Source organism: Lolium perenne, chromosome 6, assembly GCF_019359855.2.
Source record: "Lolium perenne isolate Kyuss_39 chromosome 6, Kyuss_2.0, whole genome shotgun sequence".
Lineage (NCBI taxonomy): Eukaryota > Viridiplantae > Streptophyta > Magnoliopsida > Poales > Poaceae > Lolium > Lolium perenne.
The window spans coordinates 204,256,350-204,276,189 of NC_067249.2; the positions used below are offsets into that span (position 1 = coordinate 204,256,350).

Below are 19,840 nucleotides of genomic sequence, written 5' to 3' on the forward strand. Positions count from 1 at the left end.
TGCTAATATTCGAACAAGTGGTGGCGAAAGTTGGTAGGAGAGAGAAAATGATTTTTTATTTGCGTAACTATTTCATCCAAGAGAAAGAAAAAATTTATTCGCACAAATATGCCGTTAAATCTGCTGAAAGGATACAAATATTCCCTATCTCCTGCATTTGAAATACTATTTACATTTCGACCTTGTAAATGCCGGTAATGGCCACAGTTGACCCTTAACAAAGGTGTGAATACACCTTGCATATATGAATGCACCCTCAATTAATGTGTCACAAATTTAATCAAAGATTTTTTTGTAGCGGGTCTCTAAATTTTAAAATAATAGCAACTTATATATATTTTAGACGTAGAAATTATTTAAAGTCTTAGCAATTCTAACTGATTTGTTCCTTCTTTTATTTTCTTCTAGGGTCTCCCTGGCGCTTCACAACCTCAAATAATTTATTTGCTGAACTGATGCTCTTGCATATGAATAGCAGGTCGCATAGTTGTGTGTACATCCGCTTCGAAGCAGTGTGTTCTTATTTGAACGTAAAATACATTGCCTCATCGCCATATTAGAAAATCTTGAAAATAAGTAAGGTACATGGTGACGATAACACACAGGAAACACTTCGTTTGAATATATAGAATAGTAGATGATTCCTGATATTTTTTTTTTTTGCGGGTATAGTAGATGATTCCTGATTGAATAGAGTAGGTTTGTGTGATATGCGAATCTATCTTGCGTCCATGATGATTAGCGCTACAACTCATGAAGCTAGGCAGCACTGCGTATATGCAATGAGAAAAAAAGGAAAGGCAATACACATTAGATGCATCCTTACACATCACGCAACTAGAAAAGTGTGCCACCTATATTTGCATTGGATGCATACTTACTCATATTTTGCTTTTTCTTTTATCTGGACCATCCATTCTTCTTTTTTCCTTAATTTATTGCATTTGTTCTTTAAAAATCAAACCTTTCTAGCATGTTCTTTCAGATCGATAGAGCCACGGTGCCATTCAGTTTGCAAAAGAAATCTTGATGTGCTCACCAGCCCATCTTCTTCTATTTAAAGCATCTGTTTCCTCTCTACAGGCAACCTTTCAAACATCATATCTTCTCTACGTACAATAGTCTCAGCTCACACCATCTGCACCATTTGTAGTTGATAATTATAGCAATGGCCTCTACCAACAGCTGGACCCACGAGATTCAGTCGCAGGTGGCCGCGCCGCGCATATTTTGTGCATGCGTCACCGACTGTCACACTCTGGCACCCAAGCTCGCCCCACACATCATCGAGAGCGCCCACCACGTTGAGGGAGATGGTGGTGTCGGCAGTATCGGGCACTACAACTGCGGCTCAGGTACCATACCACACATTTGACATACATTCATGTCACCCTACTGTATTGCACACATGTGCAAATCATAACACTGGGTTGATTGTGCAGCTGTGCCCTTCAACGTCGTGAAGAAGAAGATCCAGTTCCTCGATGTGGACAAGTACGAATGCAAATACACCATCGAGTGTGACGGCATTGACATGGCCACGTGGAACATCAAAATTAAGCCAACGGAAAATGGTGGGAGTGTGGCGAAGGTGGAATGCACGTACAACTGCGTGGAAGGTAAGGACATGATGCTCAAGGCCAAGGACTCTGGCATCGATATGTTCAAGACTGTTGAGGCCTATCTCATCGCCAACCCGGATGCCTAAAACTAAGTTAGCAAAGAGGGTCATACATAATAATGGTGTTTTCTTCCCAATCGAATAAAACTGCTCCAACCTCGGTGGTATGGCAGAGCAAGCTGGGTGTGAACTTATGAAATTAAATATAAGGAAGTTGGGTGCGTACTTCAGTGTGGGTTTGTTTGAAGGTGTTGTTGCTTTCTTATGTATCTTCCTCATGGTTCTGCACAAGAATAAAAGAAAGTATGCTAAATACATGGCACTGTTATTTGGAATCAGTAGGTTCTTTCCAGACATAAAGTTAACAAGTGTTAACAAGACTCAGAATCCATAGTCTATCAGTAATAGATGATGGGGCAATACGCAGAAAATGCACCACTGATGGCATGGATCCACGTCTGTTCTACGGCTCGGCTCTTCAATTGATTCAAGCGTTAATTGATCAACAACTACTTAAAAAGGAGAACCAAAAAGAATAGTTTCCAAACCACACTTTCAAGAATGAGAAAGAATATTCAAGACCTAGAAAAAACAACACAAAATCACTACCTAAGCGTAAAACGTGTTAATTGTTAAATATAGATTAAGCCATATAAATTCCCAGTTTTATCTATTACTCAAGGCATGTATACCATAATTTATGTCCCTATATCATTTGACCAACGTGATAGAAGGTATATATTGCAAAAATATGCATATCATTACAAACTTATTATACTTTTTAATGGTATAACTTTGATGATGTATATATAATTTAGATTATACTTATCAAATTGACGAACTAGCTAGTAATATGCGCAAGACATGTAGACCAGCGCGGAGGGAGTACACAATCAGAAATCTTGCCATATGATCACATCACTTTAGGATTTTCATCATTAGTTAATTAATCCAAAAGTGACTTAATATTTCTAGGATTCTCTGTTCTAAACTACTACTAATAGGCTACATTAATGACATGCCATAATTGCATAATAATTCACATGACTCAACTATTCCGGAGTGGTTTCAACATCAATATCGTGTACACCACGAGGACCAGCAGCGAGCACGAACTCCGTTGAGTAGGAACCTTTCGGCGCTGCTGTTGCTGTGTTTGACAAGACCGGAACGATCGAGCTCACTCCACAACAGCCAAATGAACAGTGTGCACCTGTGACGTGGCCACGTTACATTTCCGTCTCGCAGAAACACGGTAGCTCAGATAGAGAACTAGTTGAGGGATTATATCCCTGCACCAAGAACTAGGAATTGAATAGAGCGTTGGAGAAGTGTTTGGCAGCTGCGGCCATCTGCCCCGTCAAGCCGTCGCCATTGTTTCATATACAAGTCTCCCCCATTGTTTCATTACCTCGACACGCCAGCTACGACGCTGGCGCCACTGGCCAGGAGAAGTTCTGGGATTCGTACTCCATGATCAGGTCGGCGCCTCCGTGTATCTTTAGATTTAGAGGGATCGCACCTAGTTTGCTTTGTGCAAGAGACCCGAGCCGAGCCGTTAGCGAGTCAAGCTCTCACAGGTGTTTGTCGAGCATAAACGGTTTTGACAGCCCGAGCCAGGAGGTCCGGTGAGAACCCAGATGTGAATAACCTGAAATTGTATTTCTAAAGGGTATGTTGCAGTCTCGCCAACAGAGAGAGCCCCTCAACCAACAGTCACATTGGCAGACGCACCGAGATAAGGGATTGAGCTGTAGATAAAGAGGGTACATCACCTCAATACACATATATCTTCTCTGCTGAATATTTAAGGACGTGCTTCGAAGACTCTGGCAGATCAACTTGAGGGCCACGAAGATGGCAAAGACAACATGAACTGCCGCCTTCATCAGTGTGTGCTGGCATGTGAGATCAGGGAGCCTCGATCTATCATTCGCAACATTGGATTGTGATCAATCGCCACCGAAAAAAGTTCACAACATATGGTCACGTTACATTTTCCCTCTCGTACATGGCCACCCTCATAATTGAACTTGTAGTTGTAGCGATACATGTCACTAAGCAGATGGCTTCGGATTGATTGATGTATTATTTTGTAATTCTTTGTAAATAATAATATAAAAAAGGTTATGTGTAGGCTTGTTTTACGGTACCGAAAAAATACTTTAACTCAAGAGGGAATTAATTGAGGAATCATATACTTATTGTTATAGCCTGAAGAACTAGGAGAACTTTATCTTGTGAGCGCTGAAGAAGTGTTTGGCAGCTGCGCCCATCTGCCCCGTCGGGCTGTTGCTAGCACCGTCGCCGACGACCGGCTCGTCGTGGCCGTTGTTAGAACCAGAGCAGAAGCGCGCCAGCCAGGAAGCCAGCGCCGCCGGCCAGGAGAAGCTCTCTGATTCGTACTCCATGATCACCAACGGCAACGCACCTCCCAGAATCTTCAGAGTTGGAGAGACACTTTGTTCACTCTATGCAGGACCTGGAAACGAAGCTTAATTTGATTGACGTACTGCTGCGCCTCTTTTACAGTTGCTAGCTAGTACCCATTTTATAGAACGATGTACTGGGGGAGAGAGTCAGAGAGATGTGTGCTGGGTTTCTTGGTGATGAAGTAGCAACGTGCGCGATTTTTCAATGGTTTCGTTACTTTCGTGGACTACTCTGCGGTCAAGGTGAAGCGAAGGTGATGTATGACAAGGAATATTAATCGGGTGTGATGTGCAGCTGAGTACGGCGCCAGCGCAGCTTCCTCGCTGATGCTGGCCTACCTAAAAAGAAAGTTTCAGTTATCTATCTCACGACCTGAGATTTGAGAGTGAAGTTTGGAGGAAAAAAATGGCGTTTGCTGTCAAGTCCAATCGTAGAGGATGACACGCGCAGATTGACTCTTCCTGAGTTGTGGCATCCCTGTGAAATTCACAGTGTGAATGAATGATTGTCCAAAAGTAAAATGCAACGTCTCTCCGTCAGTATCAACGATTGCACCAACTGAATGTCCTTCGCATGCTAAGCTACGGCCCGCAGAGCATGCGTGTGAGTGTGACGCACTGGAAATGGGGTGGACTATAGCCTGGCATCTTTCAGAAATTTCTTGAAGAACAAGAAGCAAGAAGGTGGTGTCGTTTGGAAACAGTACAAGATTTTCAAGCGCGGACTTCCCCCTTCCTCCCGTGTCGCTCCCGCTTGGGGTGACACCGGAGGACCCCAAACCCTAGACCTCCTAGCCCTCCCCTCTCCCTCCCTCCTCCTCGCCACCGCCGGAGGTGGCCGCCCGGAAAACCGCGCGCGGCCGCGAAGGAAGGTGGCGGCCGGGATCTCGCTGCTTCGCGGTCCTCGCGGAGAGCTCGGGCATCTAGGGCGGCGGCCTCGCTTCGGGAGGGCGGCGTCGTTCCGGTGGCAGGAGGCGCGCGCTGATGCTGGTGGTTCCTCTTCTTGGCTGGAGGGGCGGCGAGGAGAGGATGTGGTGAGGTCGCGGTGCTGTGGCTGCCCCGTCGGCCTCCGGTCAGATCTGAAGACGGTGGCCCGTGCCTGTGCTGTTCCGATCTCGATGCCTCCGGATCTGGCCATGCCGGATCTGGTGGGTAGTCGCGGTGTGCGGGGCTGGGGCTTTGGCCCGGGGAAACCTTTGGCCGGCGGAGGCGGCCACGGCGTCAAGGGCGCTCTGGCCGCACTCCTTGGAGGTGATGCTGAGGTCCAACCCTATCCCCTTCCTCCCTCCTCCCGGGTGAAAACCTAAATCCCTTGTATTGGGCGGCGGCGGCGTTCTGACGTAGTGTCTTCCTTGGAGGCGTCATCTTGGGACGGTGGGAGGTGAACGGCGGTTCGTGGGCACCTGGTGGCGGCTTTCTACCATGGTCGGCTGCGGCCTACAACGGTGGTTGTGGTGCCATTATCTTGGTCGTGTCTTCTTTTGGCGGCTTCGCCCTAAAGCTTGCTTCTTGATGAGTGTTCGGTGCTAAGGATGACGATGTGCGTGGGCAGCTCATGTGCAGTTTTGATCCTGCTCGATGTTCTTCTCCCGGCATCCCTTTTGGTCAGTTCTTCCTGCGTGCTCTAGGGTGAGCTATTCTACCTTCTGATGGTTCGACCCCTTTCGATCCAAGGCGGGGAGGCAGGAGCCTTCTTCGGAGGTAGAGGCGGAGTTCACGACCACTATGGTGTTGTCGAGATTTGACGAAGACAGGGCCTTTCTCAGGCGTGTCTACTCCACGACTTCTTCTTCAAGGCTATGAGCGCGAGGATGGATGAAAGCTTCATCTCAGGCGGTGTTTCTTGATGTATTTTTTTGCTTTGTGCGTGTTGCCTGTTAGCTGAACTGCCAACATCTTGTATCTGCCATTCGTGGCTTTATTAATTTAAAGCTTGGCTAAGGCCTGATATTTAACAGTACAAGATTTTAGAGGCCTCGTTTGTCAGTGAATGGGTCGTGTAAACTCAAGATGAATAGCTGGCCAAGAGTGATTAATGAGCCAAGTATGGGAAAGATTTGTCAGATTCCGCGCGTACCGGTACAGAATTTAACCTTGGATTCGAAATGAAGATGATCTTGCATTAGCCATGATGTATAGGAGGTAGAGGGGATCTATTTGCACCTCCAGGGTTTATTGACTATTTTAGAAGGATTTTTGGTTGACTCACTTGTGAAGGTAAGATTTTTTTTGTCAAATCGGTTTAAAACTGTTTTACTTCTATGTTTTGAGCATGTAAATGTGGGTTTTTCACTTGTGAAGATCAAAATTATCATAATGCGATTTGGTAAAACCATACATAATTCACATCCATTAATGACTGGTGGGACAAGTTCATTGAAGGAAAACCTAAGAAGGAACTGCGTTCCATGAGCGGATGCCTCCTCTACGTCTGTCGAATCTTCATTGGGCAAAGGCTCACGCTCGCTGAGGTGGCATTGATTGCCCGAGAGGACATTCTACAAAGGGAAAAAGAGCCTCCAACGCCAACACACCAGCTATTCCAGCCGAGCCAGATTAGGGTTTCTTTGGTATCTTTTGATGTGGTGGTTTTTGGCATGTTCCACAATAATATAAACATGGCCTCCTTGTACATTGTGTGGGTTTTCTCTCTTTTATATGAAAATGCAGTGCTTCTACCGGTTGGTCCAAAAAATACATACTTCTAGGTGTAAAATATGGATTTTACTATTTATGCTCATATTTGAAAAAGAGAATGAATTACTTTAGTTGATCAAAGATGGTTTGCTTTGATGATGTCTCGTACCAGATACAAAGCTGCATAAAGTAGCTACTTCTTACTAAGCCCTCTCGGCTCTAGAAAAAACAGCTACAGTCCTTGGTTTCCTAAACGGCGCCTACCTCCGCGCCTTCCTCCATCTCATACTTTTATAATGCTCAAGCCTCTAACAATTATTTGAAAAAAAATGTCATGGGAAGTAATGCAATACCATACGTTGTCAAAGTATGGTTTAACAATTATGGTTTTTCGAGAAGAAAGGGATGAGATAACGTTTTTGCCAAGGAAAAATAGTACTAGAAGATTTTTGAGGTTGACCCCATATGTCATGCTAAATCAAGTTACTTTGGGTGTATTTCAGCGCATTTTTTGTTTTTCATATTTTTGTTCTTATTAAAATTTAAAAAACAAAAAAAAACAAAAAATACTTAGTTTTCTTGTTACATTCAAATTTTGCTCAGCAATAACAATCACTTACATAACAGTGGGTGACAATTTAAAATTTATCGTCATCTATGGTTTGTAACTTCCTCCTATCCTAAAATATGAGAAATCTCGCCTCTCTATTATATGTTGTCCAGAACAAGTTCAACATGCACTCTTGTACCTATTTATACTAAACTTTTTTACAGCATCAAACTCTTCAAGATGTTAATGTGTATTGTTAATCAATGCATTATTCGGTACACTATATATACAACTACATTTTTTGTATAGCAAACTCATTAACATTTGAAAAATGCCACTCGTTTATATTAAGGTGCAACTTTTTCATATACTTTCCATATTTATCATTTCAAATATATTTCAAGTGGTACACTAAAATTATACATTGTTGCAAAGTGTGTTTGCATAATTTTTGGGGTGTTTAAGAAAATTATTTTGTCATAGTGGGATTCACCATAAATTCAACCAAATCAATACTTCCACATTATTCCACCAAAAAATTAGATAAATTTTTCACAATTTATTTAAGCACTACATGTTATTATAATGCATTTGTATATGTGTCTTTAAGCACTACATGTATTATAATGCATTTGTATATGTGTCTTTATAGTATATGGATCTTTCAAATAAATTCAAGAGTTCTCACCAAGAGATTAGAAGTTCAAATATAACTAAGTATTTAGTTCTAGAGTGTATGGAGTGTTAATTAGTCGTATGTTCTCAAATCTCAATGCCAAAGTGTCAACTAGTACTCCTTTGTACTCAATCTTTGTTATTGCTTCTAAGCTCCTCCATTTTACAAATATCCTCCAACTTGCTAAGAATTTACATTCGCATGCAACCACATGCAAACCTAGCCTCAACGAAAGCCGAGCCCCGACATGGTTCTTGAATCATCTCGGCTATATCTTACGTGGGACAAACAACTAGGATTTGAGTCGCTGCCTTCGATCCACTTAGACGCATTCCTTCCCACCGCAACCTTGGCCCGTGACCCTTCTAGCCACGGATATCATGTATATGAGTGTATACGTCACGATAATAAGAGATGAGTACATGACACATTGATCTTGTAGCTAAACTCAAACAAAAGTGAAGAGCAAGTTAACATAATGTGTCTTAAGCTTAGAAAGATTAAAATGGTGTATATGGTGGATTATATGAACCCTAGGTCAACTTACAGCTTGAAGGTGACCGATCGTGCGTCTAGGGATTCTCTGGGGAGTATTTATGTTGTGGCCTATATGTTCTTCATATGTACTCTTGTGTTTATAATCAGGTTGGTTGTAGCCAGATTTTGTAAGTACCTATCACACAAAACTAAGGAAATAATCCTTAGTCGGGCCTAAACTCTAATTCCATGAGGTCAGTTCCCTATGCACACATAAATCATTTCCCTATACCATCAGGGTCAGCGCTGGAGAAGAATCGCTCATACTCATATGTAGTCAGGTCGTCGAAGTTTTATTTTGTGTTCTTAATGTGAATATTTTAGGGATTGTTGAGGTGACATTTTGGCGGTTGAAGTGGTGGTGTATTGAAGAAAATAACTAAATTTCTCCCTCTTGGTCTTCGTGTGACGTCCTTGTGGGCACCAATGGAACCATGGTGTCGACATCCTTGGAACCAACGACTCTAGGTTTCATGGTTTTTTGTTCATTATCTTGTCATGTCTTGCCATTGGTGCCAAAAAAATTCGGTGCCTACTTTTCTCAACTTCATCGTTGGGCCTTGACCTTCTTCTCCAACGATGTGGCGAGGAAGTAGGCAGCCCAAACAATTTACCTTTGTGAGGTGTACACCTGCCTTAGTGTGTCTCATCTTCTCACCTCTTGGGGTGGATAACCCATGTAGCTTTTCAAAACTTTTGAGTTATTTTTTCGACTTGTGCGGGTGGGTATTCTGCAGTTCTTCTCTCTCGAGATAAGGAGGAAAGTCAAGAAGTGAAAGTACATCTGAGGGCTTACTTGATGCAACTTTTGGTTCAAAATCAAGTCTATACAATATGTGTCCTTGTAAATTTCTTCGATCTTTTGTAAAGTACCTTTTTTTCAAAAAGGAGTAAAACCTCCAACTCTTCATCAGTTCATGCACACATCCATGATCTTCTGTAATCCTGCTCCTACATCGTTCGCTATCAAAAAAAGTCAAATCTCCGCCTTAAAAACATATCTCTCAATGGAAATTCAACCATGCCAATTCAGAAGGTCAGCTTACCGCCAATTCCGAACTTCAACTGGAGGCAGCCTGGATCTTGGATAGATACAGAGCAACCATCCACATAAAGAAGTCAAAGAGGTGTATATTTCGCAGTGTTGGCACTACAATGAGTTGTATATATTGGAATCCAACCCTTACTCAACTTCTACACATGATGCAGAGCTGCGGAGATATATACACTTGAATTTGTACAAGGAACTCAAGTCAGTCAGTGATCTCTCATCACCCGCTATACAATATACAGAGTGCCATGGTGGAGACCAACGTTCGGCGTCGGGGCTGCCATGTCACATGCCAGCATGCCACCAAATCACAAGGAGCAAGCGTCGCTATACACGGCCACTCCGTTGGACACCGCCGCAATAACAATCATGAAAACCGCCAGCAACTTGTCCCTCTTCTTCGCTATGCCGTGACGATCCCTGACGAGGAAATCAGACAGACAAACCATTAACGTCCATGACGAAACACTTGATATCGAGAACAAGTTAAGCTTACCTGAGCACCATGGCGGCCGGGAAGATGTACGCGATGGACACGGCGGCGGTGGCCCCGGTGAACTGGAAGGCTAACCAGATATTGGGGATGAAGTTGGCGGCGAGGAAGATGACGGCGAGGAGCGCCGCCGTGAGCGCGGCGAACCTTCGGTTGTCGCACGCGAGCGGCCGCGCCGAGGGGAAGAGGAGGCCGTCCATGTTGAGGCGGAGCGCGTGGAAGACGATGGGGAAGACGAGCATGAGGTGGAGCGCGTAGCTGACCCTGACGGCGTCGTTGAAGACGGAGCCGTAGGGGATACCGAGGTCGGAGTCGAAGTTGGCGAGCACGTCGTCTAGCGTGTCCTCACCGAAGAGCATGAAGCCGAAGAAGCTGGTGGTGACGTACACGACGGAGCACAGCACCAGCGACGCCCGCACGATCGGCTTGATCTGGGCTGGGTCCTTGAGCTCGTTGTGAATCGGGTGCACTGCACGCAAGACAGGAACAATGTCAAATCAGGCAATGCCAATGCACGCAGAAGTAGTAGATTGAGTTGATCAGATTCAGCTCGCATGTACCGTTGTAGTGGCAAATGTAGGCGGTGACAAGAACTGGAGCGGCCGTGAAGATCCTGAAGATGGACTCCCAATCGTGGACGTCGGGGAACAGCTTGGGCATGGGGATCTGCCCTCTCGTCAACTTGATGACGGCGATTCCGGCGGTGATCACGACGAACACCACGGCCAGCGCGACCGACACGGCCGAAGTGTACTTCAGTGAATCTATATCGAACCAGCAAAATGTTCAGGAAAAGAAAAAAGGTATCTGAACTTCCTGTTACTATCTGAAACCGGCCGCACGTACCGACGCGCTTGAAGCATGTGAGCGGCGTGAAGACGCCGAGGGTGGTGATGGCGAGGATGGCGAAGCGACCGTTCCAGCGGTTGTGGCCGAACCATCCTTCGAACACACCGTGATGGTGGACGCCGCTCGAAGAAGGAGAAGTTCCCGACAGCACATCGCCTTGCTCGTTCATAACATCCAGGAGTCAGACCGAGCATTTCCAATAGCTTAGATGAAGAACAAGAATATAGACCGGCGATGCTCGGCCGTGGTACCAATGATGATCATGTAGACGACCATGACGCCGACGTTGTTGACGACGACACACAACTGGAGGAACCCCCTGCCGAAGGCCCCGAAGGCGTCGCCCATGGCCTCGCCGTAGGACGCGGCGCCCACGGCGTTGCTGAACCGCATGAGGAGCTCGATGGAGGAGTCCGTGAGCACGGCGGCGAGCACGACCAGCGTGAGGCCCGGGACGAGGCCCAGCACATTCATGGTGGCCGGGAGCGCCATGATGCCCGCGCCCACGATGGTGGTGGACAGGTTGAACACCGCGCCGGCGAAGGATGCGTCGCCGTCGCCCAGGTCCACGTCGTCATCGCGCTTCCTGGTGAGGAGTGGCCTCCTCGCTTCCGTGTCTTCGCCGGCGCTCGCCATCGGCATCACCATGGCGCCAGAACCCGAAGGCTCCCTCCGAGGATAATGTGATTTGCGCGTACGGAATTCCAGCTTTGAATCTCCACGCACCCGCTGATCAATTACAACATTGCGGAATTCCTGGTTTCTTCGGAGAGTCCGGATTGCGGGACGACGTCCGGCACGCGCACCGGCCGCGCAGGCGCAGGAGATAGCGAGTGAAGTCGGGGCGGAACCTTCCTAACTTTGGCCGGACCGCCGGAGGAGGAGACGATCGCCGTCTTATAATTAGAGCGCCTCGTCCCGGTTCGAAGAATTTTTTTAGGGCACCTCCCGTTTTAGCGACCACCTGCTAATCACACGGGGCTGTACGTGACCTGATAATTCCTCAGTCATAGACTCATAGTGTCCCTAGCGTGCTGGATCATACGGCGCGGCTGCATGCCAGAGTGTCCTTTCTCTCGCCGTCCGGCGCGCCGCCAACCCAAATCTTCGGCTCCGGGCGCGGCCACGCGCCTCACGCCCGTGCAGTGCTTCTTTACTTGCCAACGGTACCGCCGCCGCCTGCGCGCAATCAAGCCATTTGACATTGGCAAATTTTTCTAAAATATTTTTTTTATTAATTTCACAAATATTGCACTTCTTTATGAATTTCAAAAATATTGTGGCGTCAAGTTAGCCCATCCCGACATGGATTTTTCGGTCGAGGTGGACCCGAAAAATTTATATTACATGAGCCCTGCCTAGTGACAGAATTGGTTGGGCTGGCCAAATCCAATTGAGTCTTGTCGGGTTAGCGGAACCCGACTAGACCTGGTTGGGCTAGCCTGACTGGTCCTCAGTCAGAAGCCATCTAATGTTTTATTGGTTTACATACATGTTGCGCACACCTACGTTGAATTTTTTTTTAAGTATATCCTTGTGTGGGAAGGGATGGACCCGCATATCCAGTGGGTAAGAACCCATTGGAAGCACGTGTATGGTACAAAAAAAAATCCATGGATATATAAATAAAAAAATATCATACTCATTGGGTTAGGCGGGTACAGGTATGTGACCATAAAGCCCATACCCGTGTACCCTTATACCCATTAGATATTTCACAAGTAGGATCTCGGTAATATTCTAACGTCACGTAGCTTGGTCAAACCTCACACTTTCTAGTCGATCAGGAGCCGTTTTGTGACAATCATAATTCATATATTTTTTACTATTGATCTTTATGGGGAAGTGTTGTTGCTTATGAGAATATGTTGTTATTTATAATACGATGTTGTTATTTATAATACGATGTTGTTCATAAGTAAGTGTTGATGCTTATAAAGAGCCCGTGTTTATAAATTATGGTTACCTATTGTTGTTTATGGCTATTTTTTGCTCAATTCAGTTTTCGGCGACATTTACGGGTTCTGATACAGTTGCTCTCAGATAGTAATATTTTTTTTAAAAAAACACCCCCTTACAATGCGGTGAAGAGGCTCTTCTAGTGGGCCGCAGTGGCTGGGTATATGTTGCTCCCATTGGGCCAAGTAAATGAGCTTAACGGATCATTGGGCTGTGGACATGTGGGCTAGCCAGGCCATGTCGGCGGCGGCGGCGTCATGGGAGGAGGAGGAGTCGGTCTCCGGCGTCCGCGGTCGGACGTCGGCGCCTGCCACGCGCGAGACAGGATCCAAATTCAGTGCTCAGCTTCCAGTGACGAGATGAACTACAGTTCAAGTGGGATGAGCTCCTCCGCGCCGCCAGCCCCTCGCCGGCGTCGACGCCCGAGCACACCTCCGTCCGCAGCCCCTACTCCGGTACCTCCCGGTGATCTCCCATTCTTCCCTCGCCCGTGCTCACATCCGCTCTCAGCACCTCATAGCACATTCCATTATTGCCGCCTCAGAGACACGTTGCACACATCACCCTGCGTCCTGCGATGCATTTGGTACATGGTAGTTGACTAGTTGTCCTTAACTGACGCACGCCATTGACTACTGTTAACACCATGACCTCAACAATCAGGTAGATGCGTACAAAAAGAATCTGTCCTTGTGTCATACCATATCCTCACTTATTCTATGGTTGCTCAACAATTAACATACATTGTGTCCTTTTCTGATGCTTTTTCGTAGCTATAACCTGACTTTCTTGCATCCATTCGTAGTCTATATTTGAGCATGTGTCATCGAATAGAAGTAGGCAGTAAAGGTTTGGCAAGGGTCAGTCCATCAGTTTCAGTTAGGGCACTATGGAACAATCTTTATCCCGCAGTTTCACAAGCCAAAATTCGTGACAACTGATAAGTAGCTTATGCAGTTGAACTTGTGTTGACTTTGTTCCAAGAGAAATTGTTCAAACCTGCCTAGATTATACGTATATAGTAGTATGATGGGTTAGTTGTGGTGACATTTTTCAACGTGCTTACATTTTAGTCCAATCTGAATGTTCAAAGTAGCTTGCTCTCACTATCACCTGCGATTGTGATCTGCATCTTTTACTTTACTGATGCATCATCCATGGCTTCATGCTGAGAGTTAGAAATCAAATGTTATGACTTGTTGGGTACTGATGATATCATTTGTGCTATCCTCTGTTAATCTAGGGAAACTGGAACCATTCCACTGTAAAGTTTGCACCTCTGAAAGGCTGTGGCCAGAGTATGACATCCCAATGCAGACATCCAATGCATACTTCAAAACTGCAATTTCTCTTTGCAGTGGAATGTCTCCCAATGTACCATTAATGTATGATGCATAGCTTTCAGCGATAAGGATGGAGCTGTCATTAGGTTCTCTTGGGTAGCTTGCCAACCTACCGCCTAACTTTGTTTCTATTAAGAACTTCATACTTCCTGTTTGCAGGAATGATGTCATTCTGTCACCAAGAGTGACACCCATTTGTCGTGTTCTCCTTTTACTTGGATAACATCATCAGACGTTTCCTGTGATAAATAAGTGCATTATTAGAAGGGGGCGTATACAATTCACCCATTTTGCTGGCTCTTCTCTGTTTGCACTCCTCTATAGTAGATTGTGCTTCACAGAAGGCTCAGTGCTGGAGATAAAAGAGGCAAACATGCTCATTCTATAGCTCCTCTACAGTGTACACGAAATCGCAGCGTTCAAACTTGGAGGTTATGGATACAGGTACTGTATTATAGCTGTAATCTTCATTCGTTTGTTTCGAGACTTTTTGGAAAAACATTGTGTTAAGCTCTTCTGAGAAAAAGATGCTATCCCTTCTTCAAGAAGATTTTTGTTATGCTTTGCCAGCCTAAGGATCACAGATTCATGGCTCTTAGTTGTCTTTTCTGATCTCTGTACTTCAGGTAGAAAAGGCTGCTGCCTGTCCATGAATAGTTTAGCTAGATAGAAAAATCATTAGTTTGAGAAGAGCACCACATGAAAATGTCAAAAACAATGCAGGTCTTCTCTGAGTAACCATCATAGTAGCTTAAGGCCTCATGTGTGCCCTTGTAATGTTTTTTCATCTGAAACACTCTTCAGTACTTTTATGTCTGCTCCGATGTGTCATTCTGATTAATTAGTTTGTATGTTTCATTAGTTCCCTTATCTGAACAATGTTTTTCGTAGAAGGCTCCTTTATCTGAACAATAACTTGCATTGTTCTTGTCTTTGCTTCTTCTGTATGGATATGCAGTCATGGTGATGGTACCCACTGCTAGTGTTAGCCAAGAGGACTCCATGGAGTCAGGCAGGGCCATAATGGAGCGTCAAACAGCTCGGAGGGCCCCAGCCAATATGATACAGATGCTAGAATCTCTATTTACCAGTATCAACCTTGCTAAAGACCTCACTGCAAAATGCAGAGGAAGAGCACTGCAACTCACAGATGATGAGATGCAAATCACAATACAAGACCTGGAGAATGTCATTGGGAACATATGTGATCATCTTGGTAGTATACCAGCATCAGCACTTGGCAGCAATGCTTACACAGATGTGGCAGACAGGCCCAATAGGAGGTCTGTCTACGACAGTGACATGCCGAGGCTGGTGGACTTTCTGCGGGGAATGTACCATGAATCACATGAATTTGGCGGGCAAATGTTCAACTCTCTCCCGGAGGTCACGGAATATGTTGAACCTCTGTATGATGGATTCTTCTGTCCACTGACAAATGAGGTGATGACTGATCCTGTGATAACAGAGGGCGGTGTGACATATGATAGGAGAGCCATAGAGGAGCATTTTGAGAAGTCTGCAGACAGTTCTGAACCTGTCTGTTGCCCTTTCACAAAAATTCCATTGCAAAGTAAGGCAGTGATGAGCAATGCTTCGCTGAAGAGTGTGATTGCAGAATGGAGAAGGAGGAATGAGGCAATGCGGATCAGGATTGCACGCACTGCACTCTCATTGTCGACTACTGAGGCTATGGTACTTGAAGCCATACATGAGCTGAAGTTGCTGGCCAAGCTGAGGGGGAAGAACAAGGAGCTGATGCATAAGATTGGGGTCACCAAGTTCCTATCACGGCTGTTGGACAACCACAATGCACAGATTCGGCGTGACGCTCTGGAGCTTCTGTGCTTGTTGGTTGATGATGAAGAGGGAAAGGTAAGTAGGAATACAGTTTAGAATAGTAGACATGCTCAATATCCAAGCCTTGCACTGTATATTATCATGAAAGTTTAAAACTTGCTTCATGACATACAGGATATAATTGGAAAAACTAAGGCCATTGCCAGGACAATAAAGCTACTGTCAAGTAATAGTACTGATGAAAGGCACGCGGCCATCTCTTTCTTGCTAGAGCTTTCAGAGTCACAGTTATTGCTGGAGAATATTGGATCAACTGCTGGAAGTATTCTGATTCTCACCACAATGAAGATTAATGATTCTGATGATCCAATTGCTGCCGAGAAATCGAGAGCAGTCCTCAAGAACCTGGAGAAGTGTTCGAAGAACATCAAGTATATGGCTGAAAGTGGTTACCTAGAACCCCTTCTGAGTCATCTTGTTGAAGGTATTGCCTCTGAAGAAATTATGCAACTCTGTTTCGTGCATTAAAATATGTTATGCTAGTTTAGCACAGTAATAGAGCATATTGTTATTGTTTCCTTATAAGTGTGATTATACTTGAACCACCGAGTTTTTTTTAAGCATAAACCATCTTCCTGTTAAGTAATAGCAAGATGCATTGTGTTGCTACACACTAAAAAGATCATAATACATCTTTACAAGAATAATTAATTTAAAAAGACTATTTACCTTATTTAAATGAGGTGTGCTTGGTGAATCTGCAAATTCATAGTAGACATCATGTCTTTTGCCAAAACAAAAAGATTTAAGTGGGCAGGGCAGAACAAAAAACCTAGCAGCATTAAAATGTGTACTTCCCAAAGCTGTTGGTAGCGAACCAAACAGTTTTGTACAAACCCTGAGCAGATGGATCATCACCACCAATTTGTTTGTTTATATGAGTAAAGAAACTCAAGCTGATTATCTACGCTACACATGTTAGAACCGTCTCAATTTTATACACTTTAACATCTGAATAAGATTAAGGGTGTTGAGTTGAGGCTCACGGCCTTCTGCTCCAGTAATTAATTGAACTCCAAGCTGACATGAAGATTCCAAAACAGGTTCAGAAGAGGTACAAATGGAGATGGTCAGCTACCTAAGCGAGCTGGTACTAGAGCAGGAGCTCACAATTGATGTCAGCAAGAGCACGTCGGACATTCTCATCAAGTTGGTATGCAGCTGCAACACAGTGGTCCATAAGGCAGCGCTCAATGTCCTTGTCCAGCTTTCCTCGCACCACCCCAACAACAAGGTGCTCGTCGAGGCAGGTGTTGTGCTGGTCATGATTGAGGAGCTCTTCATACGGAAGATAGATGACGAGCCTGTGAGCTACAAGGCCAAGGCTGCCACCGTCCTAGCCAACATTGTTGAGTCTGGCATTGATCCAGACACCACCGTCGTGAACAAGGAAGGCCACGTTTTCTCGTCCAAGTACTGCATCTACAACTTCGTACACATGCTCAAGTGCTTCATGCCCGACGACCTCAACCTCAGCATCATCCGCCTCCTGCTCGCACTCACCGCGTTCGCCAAGCCCCTGGATGTCATGGTCTCAGTCGTCAGGGAGAACCACCGTGGCCATGCCATTGTCGAGCTCATGAACTCCCCAATGCAAGCGCTTAGCATTGCTGCGACGAGGCTGCTCATCACTCTGTCCGCGCACATTGGGCACACCATCGCCGAGAGGCTCTGCAAGACGCAGGGGCAGCCTGGCAGGCTAGTCAAGAGCATCAGCCACGCCGGGCACGTTAGTGAGCGGCATGCTGCGTCGGTGATGCTCCTCTCAAGTCTACCGCACCGAAACATCTCGCTCAACCTTGGGCTCGTCCAGGAGGGTGCGGTGCCGGTCATACTGAACGGGATAGATGAGATGCAGAACGGCGCAACGAGAACCAGCAGGTATGCGGTACCATACATGGAGGGTCTTGTGGGCTCTCTGGTGCGTCTCACCACAACACTGTACAACCCGACGGTGCTGAAGGCGGCCAAGGACTACAGCTTGGCCTCGGTGCTCACCGAACTCCTCACCGGGGCTGCTGGAAGCGGCGAGGTGCAACGCCTCGCTGCTGTGGGTCTTGAAAACCTCAGCTATCAGTCCATCAAACTGTCCCAGCTGCTGCCCGAGGAGGACCCACGGCCAAAAAGGAAGACCATACTTAAACGCCTGATGGACTCAAGGGTACACAGCAACAAAGCCCCCCAACACCACATCTGCCCGGTGCACCAGGGAATATGCTCCACGGTGACAACCTTCTGTCTCCTCGAGGCCGGTGCCGTCGAGGGTCTCCTTGGCTGCCTGGAGAACGACAGCCCCCGAGTCGTCGAGGCCGCGCTGGGAGCACTGTGCACGCTCCTCGACGACCGGGTGAACGTGGAGGGAAGCGTGTCCGCTCTCGCCAAGCTGGATGGCGTGAGGCGCGTGCTTGGGGCGTTGAGGCGGCACAGGGAGAACTTGGTGTGGCAGAAGTGTTTCTGTCTGGTGGAGAAGTTCCTGATGTACGGCAACGACAGGTGCGTGAGGGAGGTGACCGGAGATAGGACGCTGCCCACGGCGCTGGTGAGCGCCTTTCACAAGGGCGACGCCGGCGCCAAGCAGGCGGCCGAGGGCATCCTCACGCGGCTGCACAAGATGCCCGACTACTCGGCAATCTATCTGTCCGTGGAGATTTAGAGCTTGCCATGCTGCTGCCTGCTGGTGACTAGTATCCGAAGTTTGCTGATGGGCAAATGTTAGAGCATCTCCACTCGTCCCCCCGAACAGGCCCCCGGCGAGCGTTTTTTCCATCCGGACGGCGAAATTCGGCCCAGTCGCGCCCCCGGTTCCTCGTTTTCGTCCGGATTTGGGCCTAAATTCATCCGGCGATCCCACGCCCCCCCCGGCCCCCCGGGGAGCGCTCGGGGACTCCGGACGAAACGAAAGCGCGCGAAACGGCGAGGAAACTTCCCGCGCGTCTGGTGGCCCCAACTTGTCGGCGAGAGAAACCGATCGTCGTCCTCATCGCATCGTCTTCCGCGCGCTGTAAAAGCCTGCCGCCGGTCTGCATTCGCCGGCCACGCGGCGAGTTAATGTCGTCGTCTTCCGCGCGCTGTAAAAGCCTGCCGCCGGCATGCATTCGCCGGCCACGCGGCGAGTAATGTCTTCGTCTTCCGCGCACGCATCGTCTTCCGCGCGCACTAAAGGCTGCCGCCGGTCAGCTCGCCGCGATCCACGCGGCATTTAATCCCCGCGCCAGCCACGCCTATATACGCCGGTCCGCTCGCCGCGAGGCGTACCCCGTGCTCCACTCTCCCTCCATTCTCCCTCTACTCTCAAGATGGCGTTCTACGACAACGACGGCGCAGCCAACAACGGCTTCGCCCGCCGGTCTCTCCACGCGTGGGAGGGGCACCTCCTCCACCAGGCGGGGTACCCCGCCCGCCGGGACACGAGGCCTCCCGGAGGCGGCCGGGCGGCTAAGTGGCGGCGTTCCAATCCCGCCGCCGCCGCGGGCCATGCCCTCGACGTCGCCATCGAGGAGGCGAGGATGACGATGACCGACGAGGAGAGCGCCGACCCGCGCCACCACCCCGACAACTACACGCGGTGGAACTCCTACTTCCTCCGGCGGTGGGAGCGGAGCCGGCGGCCTACGACGGCCCGCCGCCTCCGCTCGCGCGCAACAACGCCGCGGGCCGCCGACGGTGGTGGGCGCGCCGGGCCGGACACTCGAGGCCGTCATCGAGCACATCGAGGCGGCAACTCCCCGGTGCTCACGATGCCCCCTCTATCGGCATCGAGGGCATCGGCGAGCCGCCGTCGGGGAAGCGTCTGGCAGCCACGGCGCATGGCTGCCGGCTCGTCGTCTTCCGG

The 19,840-nt window shown here is 47.4% G+C and overlaps 3 protein-coding genes across 4 annotated transcripts; 2 read left to right on the top strand and 1 right to left on the bottom strand.

Annotated features, from left to right (window-relative positions):
• Window positions 1–1,103: 1,103 nt before the first annotated feature.
• On the top strand, window positions 1,104–1,936 carry LOC127306322 (pathogenesis-related protein 1). The gene is made up of 2 exons (XM_051336937.1): window positions 1,104–1,355; window positions 1,443–1,936. Exons 1-2 carry the CDS (start codon window positions 1,169–1,171, stop codon window positions 1,706–1,708), a joined length of 453 nt encoding a protein of 150 aa, XP_051192897.1. The 5' UTR covers window positions 1,104–1,168; the 3' UTR covers window positions 1,709–1,936.
• A 7,651-nt stretch (window positions 1,937–9,587) lies between these two features.
• LOC127306321 (amino acid transporter AVT6A) lies at window positions 9,588–11,758 on the bottom strand. Its single transcript, XM_051336936.2, has 5 exons — window positions 11,098–11,758; window positions 10,844–11,002; window positions 10,558–10,761; window positions 10,001–10,466; window positions 9,588–9,924 (listed from the first exon to the last, which is right to left on the bottom strand). The coding sequence occupies exons 1-5, from the start codon at window positions 11,492–11,494 to the stop codon at window positions 9,813–9,815; spliced, it is 1,338 nt and encodes a 445-aa protein (XP_051192896.1). The 5' UTR covers window positions 11,495–11,758; the 3' UTR covers window positions 9,588–9,812.
• A 1,286-nt stretch (window positions 11,759–13,044) lies between these two features.
• LOC127306319 (putative U-box domain-containing protein 42) lies at window positions 13,045–19,304 on the top strand. Of its 2 annotated transcripts, XM_051336934.2 has the most exons (5): window positions 13,046–13,260; window positions 14,308–14,592; window positions 15,107–16,023; window positions 16,123–16,432; window positions 17,052–19,304. In XM_051336934.2, the coding sequence occupies exons 2-5, from the start codon at window positions 14,583–14,585 to the stop codon at window positions 18,659–18,661; spliced, it is 2,847 nt and encodes a 948-aa protein (XP_051192894.1). In that variant the 5' UTR covers window positions 13,046–13,260; window positions 14,308–14,582; the 3' UTR covers window positions 18,662–19,304. The 2 variants fall into 2 exon arrangements, with proteins under 2 accessions (XP_051192895.1, XP_051192894.1); XM_051336935.2 differs by lacking the exon at window positions 14,308–14,592 and having other exon boundaries at window positions 13,045–13,260.
• Window positions 19,305–19,840: the final 536 nt, after the last annotated feature.